The sequence below is a fragment of the Montipora foliosa genome, chromosome 1 (assembly GCF_036669935.1).
Source record: "Montipora foliosa isolate CH-2021 chromosome 1, ASM3666993v2, whole genome shotgun sequence".
In the NCBI taxonomy this organism is placed as follows: Eukaryota; Metazoa; Cnidaria; class Anthozoa; order Scleractinia; family Acroporidae; genus Montipora; species Montipora foliosa.
In genome coordinates, this window is record NC_090869.1 from 42,758,853 (window position 1) to 42,780,414 (window position 21,562).

The 21,562-nt window shown below is 36.3% G+C and overlaps 1 protein-coding gene and 1 pseudogene across 1 annotated transcript in view; one reads left to right on the forward strand and one right to left on the reverse strand.

Annotated features, from left to right (window-relative positions):
• LOC137999016 (cleavage and polyadenylation specificity factor subunit 1-like) overlaps window positions 1–21,562 on the forward strand; it is an 87,299-nt gene that overhangs the window by 31,010 nt on the left and 34,727 nt on the right. Inside the window, exons 9-20 of the mRNA XM_068844850.1 lie at window positions 9,203–9,296; window positions 12,162–12,249; window positions 12,830–12,920; window positions 13,225–13,247; window positions 15,691–15,748; window positions 16,097–16,170; window positions 16,341–16,409; window positions 16,600–16,605; window positions 16,785–16,865; window positions 19,378–19,458; window positions 20,120–20,173; window positions 20,463–20,570. Coding sequence (XP_068700951.1) covers window positions 9,203–9,296; window positions 12,162–12,249; window positions 12,830–12,920; window positions 13,225–13,247; window positions 15,691–15,748; window positions 16,097–16,170; window positions 16,341–16,409; window positions 16,600–16,605; window positions 16,785–16,865; window positions 19,378–19,458; window positions 20,120–20,173; window positions 20,463–20,570 — 827 coding nt within the window. The remainder of the gene's footprint in view (window positions 1–9,202; window positions 9,297–12,161; window positions 12,250–12,829; window positions 12,921–13,224; window positions 13,248–15,690; window positions 15,749–16,096; window positions 16,171–16,340; window positions 16,410–16,599; window positions 16,606–16,784; window positions 16,866–19,377; window positions 19,459–20,119; window positions 20,174–20,462; window positions 20,571–21,562) is intronic.
• On the reverse strand, window positions 11,146–11,925 carry LOC137990716 (uncharacterized; annotated as a pseudogene).

Consider the following 21,562-nt stretch of genomic DNA (forward strand, 5'->3'; position numbering starts at 1 on the left):
AAACATATGATGAAAAGGCGCCTTCAAAATATATTATGTATTTAGATGCTAATAATTTATATGGTTGGGCTATGAGCCAATATTTACCCACTGGCAATTTTAGATGGATGACAAAAACAAATTGCAAAGCTTGACCTAGCTAAATATACAGAAGACTGCAAAAAAGGTTTGATATTAGAGGTTGATCTTGAATACCACAAAAAATTACATAATCCGCATAATAATTATCGTTTTGCTCCTGAAAATATCAAAGTCACTAAAGATATGTTATCACAATATTGTAAAGAAATAGCGGATAAAAACAAAATATCAACAGGTCTTGTGCATATTCCAACATTAAACAACAAAGAAAAGTATGTTCTTCATTACAGAAACCTTCAATTGTATATTGATCTTGGGTTAAAAAAAAAAAAGTCCACAGAGTATTAGAGTTTGATCAGTCACCTTGGATGAAGCAATATATCGGTTTTAACACTCAGAAAAGAACTCATGCTGAAAATGCTTTCGAAAAAGATTTCTTCAAACTTATGAATAATTCCGTATTTGTGACCCTATTTGGGAAAAGCAGGCTTAACAATTATAGCGTTGAAGCGTTGTTTCATTGTACTGCATTTTCAACGCATTTTCAATGCGTTGAAAAGCATTTCCATTGCGTTTTAAAACGTTGGCAATGTTTTTCAACAAAATCCGTTGCAAATTCATTTCAAAATCATTTCAAAACATTGTCAATGCGTTGTCAAACATTGACAACGCGTTTAATGAAACCGCCACGGGCCGTTTGGAATCATTCATAGCACCGCATGAACTCTAGCACGTACGTATCGCTTTGAATTTGAGCAGAAACATCAAATACACGGAGTTTTCCTTTAATTTTGCAGAGAACGTGGCTAAGTGTAAAACTCAACTATCCTATGGCTGCTGTTACTTACCTTTTTGGCTTCAGTTCTTACGGTGTTGAACGAAATTATGGCAGTAAAAAGACTGTCTGACACATGCGTGTGTTTCAAATGACATTCGATTTGAACAATCGATCGAGTCTCAAATTTCACTGAATTCAAATCAACCGTTCCTTTGTGAAAAACTTTAATATTATTTTTGGTGTTACGCTTTATTGTTTATCGTTTTGCCAAGAAATATTGTGTACGTGTATATACATTTACTGTGCAGTGTAGGATTTTTATAATAGAAATAAATGGCTCCAACCCTTGTCAAAATTAATACTTTTGCCATGGGCGACTGGTTTCAGAGAGCCTTTAAATTAAATATACATCCCTAAATTGTAGAAGGACATCGGACGAAACTGGCATTCCGTACAGTACGTACAGTACCACTCAGATATACGTTAACTGCGCAGACGCGTTTTATACGCATATACGCGTATGATTATACGCACATATACAGGCAGCTGTATTCGCAGGCTACAAAGTTGGCGAAGAAATTGTTGACATAGGCGGCGTTGCTGTGTTGAGATTTAGTTATCGTGACCATCGATTTTTCAAACAAATAACTAAACTGGAGGCGAATCAAATTCACCAAAATTTGCATACGCGTTAGACCCGAGTCGGAACAACACGTAGTCGTGACAGGTAACGCAACACGATTAAAATGGCCTGGTAGACCTTCTTTTACGTGTATGTATAATGAATGGAAAAGTTTCTAAGAAAAAACTTGTTTATCGATGGTGTAAGCCATAAAACAAACATCCTGTGTGGGTTCGTATTCAGAACGCTGTTCACAAACGGGCTTCTTTGTTGATTCTGCTGAAATACGACGCACCGGTATTAAAGTTTTTTTGAACACATTCCAAAGCAGTTGCGATGGATGTAGTGTTGGTAAGTGATGAAAAACATCTCGTCTGCTCATGAAAGTTCCGTTTGAAAAGGATAACCCGTCTATATCGATAAGCAAATGCTTTCTATCTAACTCGTGTACACTTGCAACAGCGTATCGGGAGAAGTCGTCATGTAGTTCGTGGTCGTGTAGTTTTTAGTGCTGTCAAGCTATTCTTTAGAACAATAACCCGCTAACAATAGAAAGACAATAAGCCAGCTCATAAATACTAATGAACAGACGTGTATATGCGTATGTCCTTATATGCGCATTTTTATACGCACATACGCGTATACTTATACGCACATACGCGTATACTTATACGCACATACGCGTATACTTATACGCACATACGCGTATATTTATACGTGTATTATGCGCGTTTTTTGGTTAACGTATATCTGAGCGGTACTGTAGGTTATCAACAAAAATGGATGAATACAGGAACCTTGCTAACTCGGGTAAGGACTCACGCACGAAACATGCAAAAATCAACACTGTGGTTGTGCTAGTGCTGACCGAGTCAACAATGACAACTATTTACCGGTATTCTTATTAGAGACTGCATCCAAATACAGTCAAACCGTGATAAGGCCTATTTATTCCAAATATAAAATCTCGCTGATCTCATCAATCTGTTCGGATCTGCATGCATGCAGTGTCCTGACATGAGTTAAATTAAAACTTGTTGCCTAACACCATACAAATAGCTGCAAGTTTAAAGTATCTTACAGGTGTCAAAACCTATAGGTTTCCATGATATTTAACGATGGTTTAATAGCACTAACCATGCTTCGAGCAACCTGGGCCTGTAGTTTCTTGACGATTCCCACAAGTAGAAGTGTGACATTCCACAGGCAAAGATGTGTCGGCAAGTTCTCTTGTTTCCGGAATGAAGGACAGATACTTCATTGTTTTCATCTTACTATAAGCATTTAAGTCCACAGATAATATTTTAGCTTCAAATACCACTGCTCCTTTCCGTTCCGCGAATCTCGTTATACATATGCACAAGATTGCTGGTACCCCCAACATGTTTAACTCCTCTTAACGTTTACCTTACAATGAGTGCCATCTGACTTGGCCCAAGGACCAAATTGCTTTGTGTGTTCACAAGTCTTTTTTACGCTCAAGGCAGTTTACATTCTCAATTATAAACTCTATTTTGACTGACCACTCTACTCCACAAAGTAAATAGTTCACCCTGTGGCCAAAATAGATTTGACTTAAAATAAAGAACACTTTATGTGTAACCAATACGGAAAAATCGGGCCGATAAGTTGATCCTGAAAATTTCAGTTGATAACTGCAACAAAATACCGCAACATCACAAACATGATTTGTATGGCACATGGATAACAAAGGAATGTCAACGTTGCGCACGAGTGATCACGAATTTGAACTGCTGATACAGAATAAATTTTGTTCTGCGGGCCTCCTAAAATTGCTTCTACCCCAGTGCAGATTAAACCGTTTTGCGGTTAAGTTATCAAAACGGTCAGTTCGCCAACCATTGCAATAAAACACCATAAAGATAAATGGCGCAAAACGAGCCATAACATGAGCTAACATGTGGTGCGCCTTTGTCTGCCTCAGTGTCTCCTTCCTAATGTTTGTATAAAATCACCAGGGAAAATAAATAATCATTAATAACCATTCCCTTGAGTAGCAAGTGAAGGCGTCATCAGAAATACTTAAAATACTAAATAGGAGTGAAATTTCCGGAAACACAATCGTTTGCCAAGAGCAAGGCAAGGCTACGTTGATAAAAAAATATCTTTGTCAAATGCGTGGTGTGCATGACTTGGGATGATGAGTTAAGAACGATGAAAATTGCTATACCGTCGGTTGCATTTAATTGTGAACAGCTTGATGCATTTCAAAGACTTTTTGAAGCTTACTCTTTGTTTTCGAAGCCACAGAAAAAATATTGAACTAATTAGTGGCAAGCTCGGGGGCGAAGCGCCAAACAAATCACGCCAACATTTTCTTTTTCAACGTTTATATTTCTGGTGGGTATATTGGCTGTTGCTTCGCAAAAGTTTTAATGTAAGTTGCGACAAATTGCTCTTTATTAATCAAACAAAATCAAATTCTCTCAGATGCAGAATTTTGATGTTCATTTGAATTTGTTCCTGGTAAACAAACCGCTATTGGTTGTGTTGACAATGTGTTTAGCTCATTACAACAGGGTGAAACATTGTCCTTTGTTTTCAACGTTTTGTGCAGAATTTGTCTCAAACGTTGGAAAAAGTTGCCAACCTGTTGGCAACGCGTTTTTCATCCATTCCTAAACATTTGTTAAACATTGTCAACGTTTTTACAATGGACTGAATAACATTACAAATGCTTTGAGAACCATTATCAATGCGTTGTAATGCATTATCAATGCATTTAAAATGCATTGAAAATGCATTACAACGCTATTTTCATTAAGCCCGGTTTTCCCAAATAGGGTCACAATTGGTAAAACAATGGAAAATTTACGTAAGCGTGTTGATGTTAGACTCGTCGCAGATGAGAAAAAACTGTTGAAATTAGCGTCAAAACTGACTTATGTTAGTTGCAAAATCTTCAATGAAAATCTAGTAGCTGTTCATAAGATTAAAGAAACACTACCCCTAAATAAACCAGCTTATGTTGGAATGTGTATTTTAGATCTAAGCAAAACGCTAATGTATGAGCAGCGACACCGGCAAGGGGCCACTGGTAAATAATGATAATGATTTTGACTTTGATAGTAGAAATACATCAAGCTGTGTTAGATTAATACATCAACTCTTGGAGGCTCACCTTTGGCGGCAATGGCGGCAGGACGTGCTTTAAATTTCTCCTGCTTTTACGCTTTGATACTGTTCTTATCACTCACCCAATTTGCTAAAAGACAACCTACTTTTCAAGAAAATACAAAAATCCTTATCTTGAAGGATTTCTCGTGGTCAAGGCGATTTCTTATACCAGAATAAGCAAGCCTCTGCAATCCATGGAAGACGAAAAAGATCCGCCATCTTGGTCTGGTGTTGCATGTGAGAGGTTTTCATGCGATCAGGATAAGTTATTATGCAAACTCGCACACTCGCAAATTACAGGCCTATTTCCCTTCTCAGCATACCGGGCAAGCTATTAGAGAATGTTGTCAGCCAACAACTTGACAACTTCTTATATGGCAACAATCTAATTTCTTTGAATCAATGGGGCTTCAGAAAGGGAGGCTCACCTGAACTTCTCCTGGTCTCATTAACAGAACGATGGCGTTTAGCCCTGGATGAAAGTAATATTATTGGTGTAGTCTTCATTGATTTTCAAAAAGCGTTCGATTGCGTCAACCATACAGCTCTCACAGATAAACTATACTCTATAGGCATTAGTGGCTCCTTTTACGAGTGGCTCCTAAACTATCTTGAAAATCGTAAACAATTTGTCACTGTAAATGGTTCAAATTCTGAATTGTTGGAAATAGATACTGGTGTGCCCCAAGGATCTTTACTTGGTCCCAGACTTTACAGCATTTACTCAAACGATCTACCCGGAGCCACGACGAACGCTTCCATCGAAATGTTTGCAGATGATACTACAGCTTTCTGCATTGGAAATACTTTTGATGAAGTCTTACTTAAGATACAGAAAGCGATCGCCGATTTAAACAAATGGGCTAAGGATAACTTCATGACTATTCATCCTGCAAAAACCGAACTAATGTTGTTATCTAAATCAAAATTCATCGGTCCCTTACAAAATATTTGTTTAGGGCCTAATGAGTTGTCCTTTGTTTCTAAAGCTACTTGTTGAGGGATTCATATCAACAACAAATTATCTTGGTCGCCACATGTAAAATCTTTGAGCAAACGTTTTTCAGCAAGAGTGAAGAAACTCAAACACTTAAAAGGTCTTGACAATCGCATATTAGAGTCAATTTATTTCAAAGGTATCATTCCAAGTATTACGTATTCAATCGCTCTATGGGGATCTTCAAAATCACTTCAGACCCTAGAAGATATTCATATCAGGGCAGCGAGATTTATTTTTAACATAAAGGAATCTACTCTAAGCACTGAAGTCCTGGCAATGACAAAATGGAAGTCATTATCGTACATTTACAAGAAGAGGATTTCAACCATATCTTATCAGGCATTCTACAACAGAGCTCCGGCTAGGATAAGCTCTCTGTTTACTAAACACTCTCCGTTGAGAAATCTCAGGGATAATCTGAAACTTTACGTGCAACGCCCTAAAAGTGACTTCCTTCGATCTTCTTTCTGTCATTGTGCGTCCATTCTTTGGGATAACTTACCTATGTACTTAAAAAGTAAACCGAACGTTATTTCTTTTAAATCTGCTCTAAAAGCAAAATCCAACATTTTAGATAAAATAACATTTAATGGCATGCAGAGACTAAACAAAGACATTGTAAATTACATATACTGTTATTTTTATCATTATTATTATTATTGATATTTTAAATCTATTTTTAGCACTATAGTCAATTAACTATCGATTATCTTACTGGGTATTGTATTCTTTCTTATTTATTGTAAATAATTCGTAAGTTCGTTAACTTAATTTTTTTAAATTTTATAGATACACTTTAGCTCTAGGTCCACATCAGCTTTTTAGCTGCCCTTTTTTTTATTGACCTACTAGACAAATAAAGTATGTATGTATGTATGTATGTATGTATGTATTTTCATTATAATTATATCAAACAAAAGTACAATAATAAAGCAAAATTATTATTCACAGACACAGACTCACTCATGAAATTGAAACTAATGATGTGTATCAAGACTTTTTTAATGATAATAGTAAATTTGACAACAGTGATTATCCAGAAAATAGTAAATTCTATGATAAAACTAATAAAAAAATTATTGGCAAATTCAAAGAGTATTCAAGTATTCCAAGTATTCCAATTACAGAATTCATTTGTTGAAGATCTAAATGTATTCATATATCAAAGATAATGATCAAAATAATAAAACAGCAAAAGGAATTAAAAAGATTGTAATAAAAAAAGACGTCAAACATGGAGACTACAAAAAAGCACTATTTAATAACAGACATATGTATCATACAATGAAAACCGTTCAAAGCAACCATCATCAAGTTGGAAGCTATGAGCTGAATAAAGTGTCATTGTCATGCTTTGATGACAAACGATTTTTATTAGACAATGGAATAAAATTATATACTTATGGTCATTATAATATCAAAACGCAATAGTTTTTAAAAAACATGTAAAATTATTTTATGTAAATAATATATACTCAAATGGTTCATGTTAATGATAAAGAAAAAAATAACGATGATGATAGTTTAGATGTACTTGATTTACTTATTGATAAATTTGAGTTTAAAGACGATATTTTTGATTTAACAATTAGAAACATGTCTCATATGGGTAGAAGAGAAATGATTTTATCAGTAGATGATGATAATGAATGCGAAATTAGAATTATTCATAAAAAAGACATTTATAAAAAAATTCCAAATCATTATGTACTAGGTAAAAAAATAGAAAAAGAAAAAAAACAAGTTAGAAAAAATGTTGTAAATTTAATTTATATGATCCTTCCTCTATCTTTGTTAACTTGTGGTAAAACCTTGTTTATTGGATCAAATGTCTTACAAATACGGTTTATTATATCTCTTGATATTGGTAATTTATTTTGGAGTTCTATATCTGATAATACATTCTGAATAATTATGGTATTTCCCGATATAAATACTTTTTTTCTTATTTTATACATATTTTCATAAAAATCTATGTAATTATTTTTATAAAATTTGTAATATATTTTACCACAAATAAAAACATTTTTTTAAAACGTTATTTAATGTGTAATTATTATGACTATTTATATTCCAAGCTGGTTTCAATATTTATTTTATACAGATTTTGATGATATTAATTGGCATAACGAATTTTCAGGTCAAAGATTATATTTTTGAATTAGATAATTATGATGATGATTACTTTTTGTTCGATTGTTACTTAACAGAGTTTGTATATCATTTGTTCAATGTAAAAAACATTAAACAAATGATATATAAATCTGAATGATAAAGTTTACTTATAAAGTTTACTTATAAAGTTTACTTATAAAGTTTACTAATAAAGTTTACTGCTAAAGTTGACTCATAAAGTTTATCAACAACACTATCTTCGATATCATGTAAACACACTTCAATTTTTTAAAACATATAGATTAATATTTAAGTGAAATTTTTATTTGAATTTTTAACAAAACAATAATTTTGAATCCCAAGGTCAAATTTCAGCACAAAATTTCAATGCAAAATCCCAAGGTCAAATTTCAACGCATTAAAAATGAGCTCATACCCGTAACTACTATACTACTGAAAGTACTGTACATCGTACAGTTTGTATATTTTGAGGAGAGTCATTTTGCACCCATTTTATTCCGGTGGAACTGACACTATTAGGACAAGTTCTACTTTGTCAAAGCAAAACAGAAAAAAGCAGGAAAATACTGCACATTTTTTGTTTCTAGACATCCTTTGATTTCGCTGCGGGCAGGGGTTTTCCCTAGTGCTACCGTAATTTCCGGACGTTTACCCGCACGGCAGATTACCTGCAGCGGTCTATTTTTGTCGTAAGGGGAAAAAAGGTTCAACAGATTACCCGCACTGGCCTATTACCCGCACCCCAAAACAAAAGAAAATCATGCTACTGTATTACCGGGATAAGAACTCACAAACTTGGAATATTCCGTGTTGTTGTTTACAAAGCGAAAGATCGATAACATTTTCTGCTAAGAATTGGCCGTTAACAATGCAGCCTTAAACACTCTCCTAAGCCATTTCTGGTTTGTCTTGTTAAAACTCGATAGATTGCGAGTTGAAGGCCACCATCTTTACGATTGATCATTGAGCACCATTTTGATAGGTTGAGAGAAAGTTGAGGAGAGTGTTAGAATAAAAACTCGCATTGTTGTTTGCGATGTTCATTGAGCTGTTTTACAAAGACTAAGTCAAATAAAGCGTCATTTTAAAGATTGAAACAACTAACGAGGAAACTCACAGATTTGAAGGAAGTATTGGTTTAATTATCCTCATTTTACCTATTGTTTTTTGATCTTCTATTGAATGATACTGCTTGTAAAAATCCGTTCTAAAAAAAATCGATATCTCAGGATCTACTGACTCTAAGAAACCCCTTGAAACGGGAAAATACTCTCTACCTCAAGTGCCAGATAATTATCTTAACGTTTGTTAATCACTTTCTGCCATCTCAGTGTTGAACATTATTTTAAGCAATATCATAATTATGTTGGTGAACTACATGAAAGGCAGTACTAGGGTCTAAATTCTATCACTTATTTGATGATAGTTATTATTGTACTTTCTGCAGGACCTCAAGAAGGTGTTGTTATCACTCTTGATGGAGCACATGCTACTTTCATATCATCAGACAAACTTGTCTTTTCACTTAAAGGGGGTGAAATGTAAGATGATTAATAATGAATGTTTGATTTTTATAGTGAGACCTTCTCATCCGTTTTAGTGTTGACTGGGATCTTTGCTCTTATACCTAAATGCTGTTGTCATGTCTGGAACATCTGCAATGCAAAAGCTTGACAATGTGTCAGATATTTTGATTTGGATGGAGAAACCAGAAGTGCATGGCTTTCTTATTTTGTACATTGTCTGTCTGGATTTTGTTAGGCATTTAAGAACCTACAGTGCAGCTCGGAGATAAGCAAACCAAAATATACGCAAAAAACGCGCATACGCAAAACGTGTAAACGGGTAAAAAAAAACGCGGATGCGCCTCTACACATACGCAAAAAGGCTCATTAGTATTTATGAGCTCTGCTATTGTCTTTCTTTTGTCACCTTGTCTTTGTTTACTCTCACTTGTTTCCTGTGTGGTGATTGTGAAAATATTTGCGTGTTCGCTGGTCTGTGTGTCACGAAAAGTAGACTGCATGGCCAGTTTACCTACCAAAAAAAATTCCACAAAGAACGCAATTAGAGTTCTGCTGCCATGAACTTAAGGGCAAAATAAATCACATGCTAAGCATTTGATACACAATCGTGATGTACATGTAGCAGTTATGTAAGGAGAGGTCAAAATCAAATCAAGCTTATATACTTTTATGTTTGGGATCATTATGCTGCTCGAATCGATAATCACCATCGGAAAACATGGTCTGCGTGAAGGGCAACAGTACATTTGCGAGGATCTTGTTCACATAAAATTCTTTAATCATAATCCCTGTGAAGATAAGAATCGGGGTCGCACTCTTCTTTGATATTCCGGCCCAAACATGCACTTTATATGGGTGCTTGCTACGTGGCTTCGGCTTTTCCGGTTGGCCTTCTTTCCTAAAACAAAAAATTAAAAGTGTTGACATTTTCTTACCAATTGCAGTGAGTTCATCGTTTTCCTCCATTTTGGAATCGATAAAGTTCATCTACCGGTACTCCATTGTCAAAATTGGCTTCCGCCCAGGTACTGTTTTGTCTGCAAGGGTTCCATAATCTTTAAATTCCTTCAAAATTCGGGCAACGGTCTGACGTCTTATTGTTATATCCTCGAGTTTGAGTTGGTGCACAATGGCGTTAATACTTTTACAATTCGACGAAAGAGACATCTTCACTTAAACTGGAGTTCTACCCATGATTGAAAGTGAAAGAATGAGTGGTCCATTAGGGTCACGCATTTGCTACATTTGGATGCAAATTAGGAAGAACTTTCAACGATCGTTGACTGGCTAACCTTGACTTTTTGTCATGCCTGCCTGCTCCCAAGAATTTCTCCACCACTGCAACGGGGCACGGAAAAAAATCACTGCTATGAAAACCCAAGAACTGTCTTGGAACTGGTCATTTTTTCTCTGTGTGAGAAACACTGCAAGATGAGACTTCGCAAAATGAAGATTAGGGACAGTCAACCTCCGCAGATCATCCCAACGAAGAAAGCCAAAGAATCGCAACACAAACAGTGCCACAACTTGTAAATCAGCCACATGGCTTTGTTCAGGACGCTGGATGATCCTCCTGATTTGACTTACTTCTAATGCGTTCTTGCGATTTGGAGGTCTTGCTAGAATTCTCCTTCCTGCTTCTACCACATGACGGACTAGTGGATGATCACCAGGCTCCTGCAAACCACTCTTCTTGTGAACCCAGCTTGTGACGTATAGAGCAGTGTTAAGTAAGGAAACTGAGCTCCCTTTCTGAATAAGATGTACCAAGTAAAGGGCAAAAGCTCTGGGGTTGGCAGGTAGCATGCCGGCACCACACCCGAAATGCTCGAACGTATGACATTACTTTCTTTGTTGCCCTATCCTGAACTAGTATACTTGGTACATGTAGAGACTTTACAAGCTGCCACAGTTAGGGGTGGCTTGTGAACTCCTCCTGCAACCAAACAGACAGGTCCACTTCCACACTAACAGCTTCCGTTTTCTTAATTGCTTCCCTTAATTGTTTGCTCTCCTTAACAGCCTTTCATATGCGCTTCTCATCACCAGAGTCGCTCGCAAGTGGCTCGACAGTGTAACATTCTACCGTGTCCCAGCCATAGTTATCCATGAGACAGTTATGTTTGTTTCATTCTAAAAGCAAAGCCTCACCTTCCTGAAGTAAACTGCTTCTTTCCTCGTCGTCACGTGCATTCTTGGCCGTGGTAATCTTGTCCAAAACACTTCTGTGTAGCCTGGCTTGTCATGCCTTAACCGTTTAGCAGCATCGAGTTCGTTTCTAATCTTCTTTAGCTCATTTGTGTATACTTTCTGTTGCTGCAACAACTCTTTTGCCCAGGTGGGCGGGTCTTCTGGTGGTGCCAGCGTTTGATGCATTGCATGAGATCCGGAGGAACTGATTGACTATGAGATCGCATCGCAGGGCTGCTATTGTATGGCTCCAACCACTGAACTGCACGGGAACTATTCCTATCCTGTGGCGTGATGTTGGAAAAACTTGCCAAACACAAAAATGTGTGACACAAAAAACGAATTAGGTACAACAGAAAGAGAAAAGGTAAAAAATGGTAGACCAACAAAAACAACTGCCGGCCTTAGGTCACCTGACCTCTTCCCAGGCTCCAGCGGTGTGTGAGAAAAACATTTGTTACTTACCGGGTATTTCGTTTCACTCAGCTAGTGGAAAATCTCACTTGAATGAGGATATCAATGTCAAGTCATACAGTATACCTATAACACTGCTTTAATTTGTGGCGACTGGTATTCTTTAGATTCCTATTTTGGCAAATAATACTATTTCAAATTTCCCCCCTGACAATAATATTCACTTGTCTTGTATCAAAAACAGTGTTCTGACTGATTCCTTGTTTTGCTTATAAGCTATGTGGTTACCCTTGTTGCTGATGGAGTGAGAAGTGTCCGGAACTTTAATTTTGACAAAGCAGCAGCAAGTGTTCTTACTTCATGTGTAAGTGTTTTAGCATTCAATTTGTAAGTTAGGGCACTGTGAAAGGGTCATCGTTTGGGTTTACAAATGCCTTGACTGTATTTAGACAACAAAATGTAATTATTTCTCTGAGTTTTGTGGGTCAATAGTCCCTGTATAGCATACAGTCTGGAAGAGCATTGTCATTATTTTATCATCTGTAGCACCATATAACAAAGGTGATTTTCCCACAAGAAAGTTTTCCTCTAAAATGGATCAAACAAACAAACAAACATGGATCAAACAAAATTTAATAACGAAAGAAAGGAAATGTCAACAAGTGAACCTGAAAGCCTATCTACGTTATCTTGTAAAATGTTCCATTCGTGGTGAGAAGGGTGTGGTTGTGGCAGAAATGTGAATGCAGCGGCTCACGAAAAAAGAAGACTTTTAATTAATAAGTTTTACTTTGTCTATTGCCAGGTGATTTTACATCCTATGTGTACTCTACATCCACTCAAGAACTGTCCCCTTTAATAGCTGCCACAATTTGTTATTTTCTCTATGTACAAAATGACACCAAAAATGTTTCCACACTTGTCAAATTTATTTTCATCATTAGGTGTGTGAATGTGGTGATGGGTATCTGTTTCTTGGGTCTCGCCTTGGCAATTCCTTACTTGTGAAGTACACTGAAAAAGCTCAAGATACAGGTATGCCACAGTCACGGTTGGCAACCTCTTTTACTGAAGATACAAAAAGAATTCATTTGAAACAGTACATCTGTCAATATTAAGCTTGTAACATCTGGGCAGCTGATGAAACAAATCACTGCCAAACATACAATGTAGGGATGTTATAGAACCTTCATTTATGTTTATTGCATCTTTTCACAGTCTTTTTGGTTTGGTGCATGCTCTTCATCTTATTTGTTTTTCTGTAAACAAACCAAATACAGGTAGATAAGTTTATTCTTATGAGTTTATGACGTTTTTCATTTATTTTTGTTGGGTACAGAGCTGGATCTCTTTTCACCTGCAGTAAGTGTTTGAATTTGTCATACTTGAAATTCTCAGTTTTTGGGAGTTAGAGTTATGTACGAAGGGCTGAAGGTAAATGTAATATGGCATCAAGTATTTTTGGTCTCTCCTGGAACACCAACAAAAAAATTAAATCACTCCCAAATGGCCGCGGGTTGTCTAAATACACCCAAATGGAGTCAAGTTGACTTACATGTAGCTATTCAACTAAAATTGAGTTCTATTGACTAGGAGTTAATGATTTGACTCAATTGATCAAATCAACACGATTCGAGGTAGCTGTGTGACAATGTTGAATGGATCCCAAGCAAAGTCAATTTTCAAGGCACTTTGGGTGGGGAGTACCGGTAATATGTGGCAATAAAATGTTGATGATTCAACTCAAATCCATTGAATCAACTCGAGTCGAGGTACATGTACATGTAGGTGTGCTGATTCGACCCAAGGCAAAGGCGATTCCCACACTCTTTGGATGGGGAGAATTAACTACAGGTGATGAAAATGTGGATGATTTGACTCAAATCGAGGTGACTGTGTCGATTTGACCCCAGGCAAAGTCAATTTGTAAGGTGGTTTGGAAGAGGGGGAGTAATAGGGGGCAATGAAATGTTGACAATCGATTTTGACTCGAATCAATGGAATCGACTTGATTCAAGCTAGGTGTGTCAATTCAACCCCAGGCAAAGTCGATTTGCAAGACAATTTGGAAGAGTCAAATGGTTAACATTTTTCATTTTGTTACCTGAAGTATCTTCCAAATCGACTTGGGTCGAATCGGCACAGCTACCTTGAATAATTTGAGTCGATTCATCAACATTTACATTTGGTTGAATTGACACAGCTACCTCTAATAGAAAGATTCAATCAATTCGAGTCAAATCGCAACTGGTTAGTCAATTGCAAATGGACTCAAATTGAGTCAAATCACTAAACTTAAGCAGCCAAGTCAACTCAGTTTTGGAGTATTGGACATGGATGAAATGGCCAGTAAAGGTGTGATAGTTATCTTCAATTGCACTCCCCGTATGTTATTGCAACAGCATACATGTATGTTGATAAAAGCTACACATTTAACACTTAAGAACTACACTCAATTTGTGAAATGGAACTTGGGTGCCTGGGTTGTCCAAGGGCTGATGTCCTTCAACTGAGTAACTTCACCAAGGCTGGCAATCCCCAGTTTATGAGCAGAAGCACACAATTCAAATAAGCCCTTAATATACAATGGAGTGGTTTTCCATTTCACATGAATGGAATTCTAACTCCTTTTACTAACTAAGAACATGTAAGCCAATCCTGTGGGAAGAATACCCTGAAACCGATAACACTGGTAGCAATTCCAATAGCATCATAGGACACTTGAAAGTCAGGTAAAGGAGCCCAATAAGTGCTGATGAGGAAGTTTAGTCCATTCAAGTGATGGAGAAGGTCCTTCTACCAGGTGAAATCAAAGACCTTATTGCTCAAGCCAACTCAAAGTAGTGTTTATAACTTGGAATGGCCAAGAAAGATCCCACAAATGCTGCCATTTGACAGCAACAACCTGGCAAGTATGCACCCAGGCCACATACCCCTCACCAGTAACTGCTCTCTGAAGTCAAATGCAGTAACTGTGGTAATCTGTACTTGTTACAGTAAATGGCATTTGACAGCATTGAGGTCTCAGTAAAGGCAAATTTGGGCATCTCGCTCAAATTTCTTGTTTTTGCAAATCTTGAATCAGTGGGCTGTGAAGTATGTTGTCCCAGAAAAAAAAGTCCTGAGAAATTAATTTTAAAACCGCTTAAATCACTGTCTTTTGTTTCCGTCAATCACTCATGAAATGATTGGGTGTCAATTGACAGCTTGGCACATGCCCGCACACTGATTGGCTCAGCATAATTGGCTTTCAAGGAGTGGGCTGAGTTATTCAGCAGACCATGAAGTGCACTCGAAACTTCAAGCTCTATTTTTACAACATGTCAGACCTCCTGTTCCGACGGGTTTTAAGATATCACTTCCAAATTTTCAGTTCTAATAGATGATTGTACTATCCCAAATACGGTGTGAGGATTTTTTGTTTGTCTTCCGAGACTGATTTTATGGCACTTTCTCTGCCCAAATTAAGTACGAAATGAGAGTTTCGACTTTGGTGCATGATATTTCCTTCAAGTCTCAACATATCAAAAATTCCTCACACGGTATTGGAGTGCATTCATCTGACTAAGATGCAACAATACAATTTTGCAAAAATGTTGGTTCTGTTGTTGGTGCATTGTTTGAACCATTTGAACTTCCTCTGCACAACTTTGTTTTTGGGTGATCCAACATTTGCCCAACATCCGTTCAACATTTGTTGAACAAATCTTGGTGAAATGTTAAAATGGTTTAAATTGGCCTTAACTGTAGATTTTAAATACCTAATATCGTAATAAATTGACCGTGTTTTATCCATTTGTGGTAGATGGACCCACCTCAAGCAAAGAGAAGGAGACTGGATACTGATTACACATACGCATTAGGTTAGCAAATGATCATGGTCATTATGTTGTGAGAAAAAAGTGAATAGCTGGTTTTTGTTTATTGGTGGTGACAGACCATCATAGTTATATGATAGGTACACAGCTTGCCTTGATTTCTGCTTGAGATAGCATAGCCTAGAGCATCCATTTTACTATCAACCTGAAAGTAAATTATGTTTGTTTTCTACTTTGAAAAGTTTTCCTTTACAGTCACCTCATCTGGTATAAAGAAAGCTTTTTTGCATTGCAAAATACAGCATTGACATGATTCCCACTATTTTCAAGTATCTTTGTCAAATGGTTTTGATTTACGGTACGTTGCTTTTTTGTTTGTCGTGTTTTGTAAAGATGACCTTGATGAGCTTGAGGTATATGGAAAAGAGGAACAGTCAGGAGTCAAACTAACATCTTACACCTTTGAAGTAAGTGGGAGGTTTTTTCACAGATTCTGTATGTAATTACTGTCTATTACATGCCAGCATCAGAATTTCTTTATCACAATAATTAATGGTGTATTGTACATAAAGAAGACACACAAAACTATCAAAGAAAAATTGTTAAGATTTTACAATGTTATTTTATGTTTTGCTAGGTTTGTGACAGTTTGCTTAATATTGGACCCTGCACATGCATTGACATGGGCGAGCCTGCATTTCTCTCGGTAACCTTGCCTTAGTATCCTGTCCTTTTAACTATAATAATGCTCAAACTGATGTGATAAGATTTATTAAAACTTTGGTGGTGACGTCTTACTAGGATCAGTTATTGATAGCTGTAGTTCAATCCTGTATGTCTTATTCTAACTACTCTTTATTTCTATTTTCTTTTCATGGGTGCATTGTTCTTTACAGGAAGAGGTATGTATAATGCTCTCCATAAAGGATTTTTATTAGCTGCACCTGACTCATTATCTTGCTTTGCAAAACCTAGGGATGACGTCTCAAGTGAAGAAAATTATTTTAGCAATTAATTTAGGAATAAGCAATCTGACTTGTGATGCTTTGGTAACAAAAGTTGTACATTTTCAATTGCTTAGTTTGTTGGTGGTCACGAATTGGATTTGGAACTTGTTTCATGTTCTGGATATGGAAAAAATGGAGCACTGTCTGTTCTTCAGGTAATGGGCTTATTACATGTACATGTACATGTATGTCTGAGCATTGTTTTGCTGTTAGTGTTGTCTTTAACAACTCAATCATCTCTGACATTGAATGGGCTGCATTATAAGGACCCATTTTTGGTACCATTTGGGGTGAATATTTTTCTTTTAATTATCAAGGCAAAACATTTGAAAGATGAAATGAATGGCACTTTAGAGGCTAAGAAAGGTTTTTTTTCCTCATTCAGACAATACTTACCTTAACCCTTCCCCACCTGAGAGTGAGAGTTATAGATTTCAATCTGTCTAACGCCGCCATATGATTTTCCCTGTCGATTGGAAGTGTTTTAGGTGTGAACAGGTTAATTTGAAAGATGGAATTTTATGTTATAGTCAATTTTTCTTCCTGGTATGCTGTCCTGCTCAATTCATTTGCCAATCAATAATAATTAAAATCTTACTACCGTCGTAATCTTATTTTTACTACGAGTGCCGTAAGCTACAGTATGGCACTGCCTTTCTTTTCAACTCCAATTTGTGGCTCTCATTCTTCCCGCGATACTATGGCCATACAGTGGACTAAAGGAGGAAATAAAGGCTTTTTTACTAAAGCTTACATGTACATGTATTATGTGGCCTTTGAAGCTGGTCACGCATTTCTTGGGAGAATTTTGGGGCATATTATGAGTGCCATAAATTCTCCTGTATCTTTCTATCTCTGAATATGTCTTGCTTTAATTGCAATGCCTTTTTGGACCCATGACATTTTGAGAAATGTGTCCCAATTTTTAAAGCAAGCATTAATAGAATGCATGACTTGTTACATTTAATATTTTCAATCATTATTATTATTATTATTATTATTATTATTATTATTATTATTATTATTATTGCTTTGATGATCCATATAATGTTTTTGAAATTCATCTTTAATCAAGACATGTTTCGGATGAAACATCATCCATCGTCAGTTGTACAATGAGAAATAAACTAAAGTTGAGCAATAAATAGTGTAACAAAGTGAGATATAACATGAATAATTAAGGATGAAGGCGAGAACAGAACAACCACGAAACAAAACAGAAAAAACCAGACTATTTAAGCTAAGAAAAGAAACTAATTAGTATGAAAGGGATAAATTAAGATGTTTGACTTGGGAATTTAAAGATGGCTGCTCCCAAAGGATGTGCATGGCTTCTTTAATTTTCAATGGAAACATGTGCAAGCAGAGTCAAGGATTTTAAAACAGTCTTCTGAACACCGGGAGCGACAATTTTCAAAACCTCTCAAGTGCTTAAAGATGTGGGAATGTTTGTCGGAGGCAAGATGTTCACGGATGCGAGTGGTGAAGGGTCTATTGGTTTCACCAATATAACAGGCATTACAGCCTGCACATGAAAACTTGTAAATGACTCACGATCGAAAACCCGCAGGGATAGGATCCTTCGCCCCAAACCAACTCCTGATTTTAAACGGGGTGAACACCAACTTAATTTCCAGGTCGCTGCAAAATGTGTTGACTAATTTCTTAATTCTACGTTGTGTTATGATGGAAAAGGGACCGATGTACGGTAATTTAAAATACACACAACTGTCCTTCCGAGCAACACTCAGAGAGGAATCGGAGGTAAAGTAATAGATCGTTTTCACGTGATGTCATCACTTTCCAAAATCTAAAACTAAAGATCCACCAAAGTTTTTATCCTCATCAGGCATAAGAGGCGGTATATCTATATCTGTTGACGATTTCACAGCTCAGTATCGTGCTTCGTTTGGAAACCAGAGCATTTTGAATTTTGGGATTGTGTAGGTGCGTGACACAAGGCTACGATCAAGTTTGTTCAAAAATATATACTTATCTCATGATTTTGAGCCCTTTTAGAAGTTAGAGCATTAGGAAAAGTGCTTATGTAAATGCTTGTTTTTTCAGTACTGATAATCAGTCGCCTAGATAGCCAAAGTAAGTTCCAGATGTTTACACTATTTTCCGGCCGCCATATTGGTGTACCACTGAAGTACACCAATATGGCGTTTTCATACTGGGCTCTGTAAATTTCTGTGAAACATTTCGACGAATATCTGAAGTTTGGGGAAACGCAGAGGCCTAAAACTTGGACAAGTGTCTTATTTCTTTATCTTCTATAACATAACAATTTCTTAGCGTTTTGCACTGGATAGTTTTTGATTTGTTTTTTTATTGCGTGACAGTTAAAACGATCTATTGTTGAGAAATTTTCCTTCACCCTTAATTATTCATGTTATATCTCACTTTGTTACACTATTCATTTTATTGCTCAACTTTAGTTTATTTCTCATTGTACAACGGACAATGGATGATGTTTCATCCGAAACATGTCTTGATTGAAGATGAATTTAAAAAACATCGTATGGATCATCAAAGCGATATCTTACTTCGTGCTGCTACGAACTTTCGGTATTATTATTATTATTATTATTATTATTATTATTTTGTCTCTCTTTATTAAAGTGCCACAGTGACTTTAACTCTTGTTTCTTTGTTGTTTTCTAGCGAAGTGTGAGGCCTCAGGTTGTGACAACATTTGAATTGCCAGGTTGTGTGGACATGTGGACAGTGTTGTCAGGTAATAAGGTAAGAAACACAAAGGCATCAGAAACACCAGTGAAAAGAAGTATCATGTTGCTTGCACTCAAAAGCATGGGATTTAATGGATAATTGTTTGAGGTTTAATTAGGATTATGATGTTGCATCGTATTGTCTATGTGTTATACACATTAATCAGAAAGCACTCATACATGTACATGTTATTGCAAACACATGTTTGGCTGTCCTGAACATGCTCTCCATCCTGTTCTAACCTCCTTTGTTTAATATCCAAACAAAATTAATATCTTCATTTGTCTCTGTCTTCTTTATGTATTTGACTTCATTATTATTATTTTTGTGTTAATTGTTAATCTCAGTTTACAGCTTCCCTGATTAGTGCTTTAGCGCTAGAATGACTAGACACTTAAAGTTCTTTAATTTCCTTTTTTCCCTTTCCTTTCCTTTCCTATACTGATATTGTATAAAAAAAATTATTCAGCTGTGACGATGAAACCCTGTAATAATTAAAGGAGAAATTGACAAATTATTATTGTCAAGAGCACATACTATTCGAGGCCTTTTTAAAGTTTCTAAAACATTGGGGTATAGAAATTAATCATGTCCATGAGTAATTACGATAAATTGCTGAACTCTTGGAAAAAATTAATGTGTTATCATCAGGTATTTCATTTATGCTTTTTAACAGGTTGACAGCTGCCATCATTCTTTCCTTTTGTTGAGCAGAGAGGATTCCAGCATGGTAGGTAATCATCCAACTACAATAAAGTTCAAAACAGCCATTAGTACTACAGGAGTGAACAAAATTAATAATAAACTCTCCTTAATTTTTATTTTTATATACCGGTATTAGCCTTTTACTGCGTAGATTACTAAAGAGAGTTGCTAAGCAAATTGGAATTAAGTTAAGAAACATTATGTCATGCTACAAATGATTACCTATTCTCACTACTGTTACTAGACCGTAACTGAAAGTTGATTGACAGTTATGCTGACTACAGTCATGTTGACTCTTGATGTTCCTATTCCAGGTTTTAAAGACAGAACAGGAGATCATGGAGCTTGATCACTCTGGGTTCACCTCACAATACCCTACTGTGTTTGCTGGAAATCTTGGCAATGGAAGATATATTCTGCAGGTAATACTTGAGTTGAGACATGTCCTACTTTACCTACTGTACTTTTCATGAGTTTTAGTTTCCTTTGAAAACTTAAGGTAACTTTATTGGTAAAGATAACATGTGCTCTGTATGTGTAAATTATGCAAATACATGTAATCCTCAAAACATGCTCATTTCCTGTCAGCCATCATGTCATTGCAGTATCAAAGGGAATTTTCTCAGAGTTCCTTACTGTCAAAGCTGAACGTCAACCTGCTTAGGTTGAATTTCTAATAATTAATTTTTGTAACTTGCATAAACAGTTTCCCATGTCTTGTACAATTTTTCTGATGATAAACGTCACCTTTAAGGTGATTCCCTTGTTTGCACTGCACATCTCATACTGCGCATAACATTGCGACTTCGGAGAGAGCGGTGCTTCACGCCAGCCATCTGAAGAGAGGCAACAAAGGCCGCTTTTGCTGTTCAAGAGCTTTTAAGTGCAATCATAATAAAATTTCTCAGTTAAGAAGGTGTTGTTTTGGAACTCGCCCCAGTCCTTTCACAGAAAATGATCATTTTGACACCGAAATTGCGCCTTTGCCATCCCTTTATCATTGTGTTGGGAAGGAATGAGCCCATTTTTAAGGTTTTTTACTTGTAATAGCTACACGGAAAACATTTTAAGAAGAAAAAAAGTTGGGTATTAGAAGTTGTAGTATTTACATGTAAATGTTGTGAAACTGCATTTGGAGTCTGACACCGAGTGCAAGGTGATGACCGTAGCTGTCCAATTTGCTTGGATTTCTTTGCAAGATTGAGCCATTTTTAAATCAGCCCGGACAAACAAGTAGGTTCAAGTTTTCAGCAATAATCAGTAGCTTTTGCTACATAACAATTTTTCCGGTTGATCTACATCAGTTCTGTAGTTTCGAACTCTTCTCACATAATTTGGTAAAAAACGCTTATAACAAAGGGCATATGGTGCAAAAACAAGCCCAGTGCCAAATTTGAAAAAAAATCTGGATAGT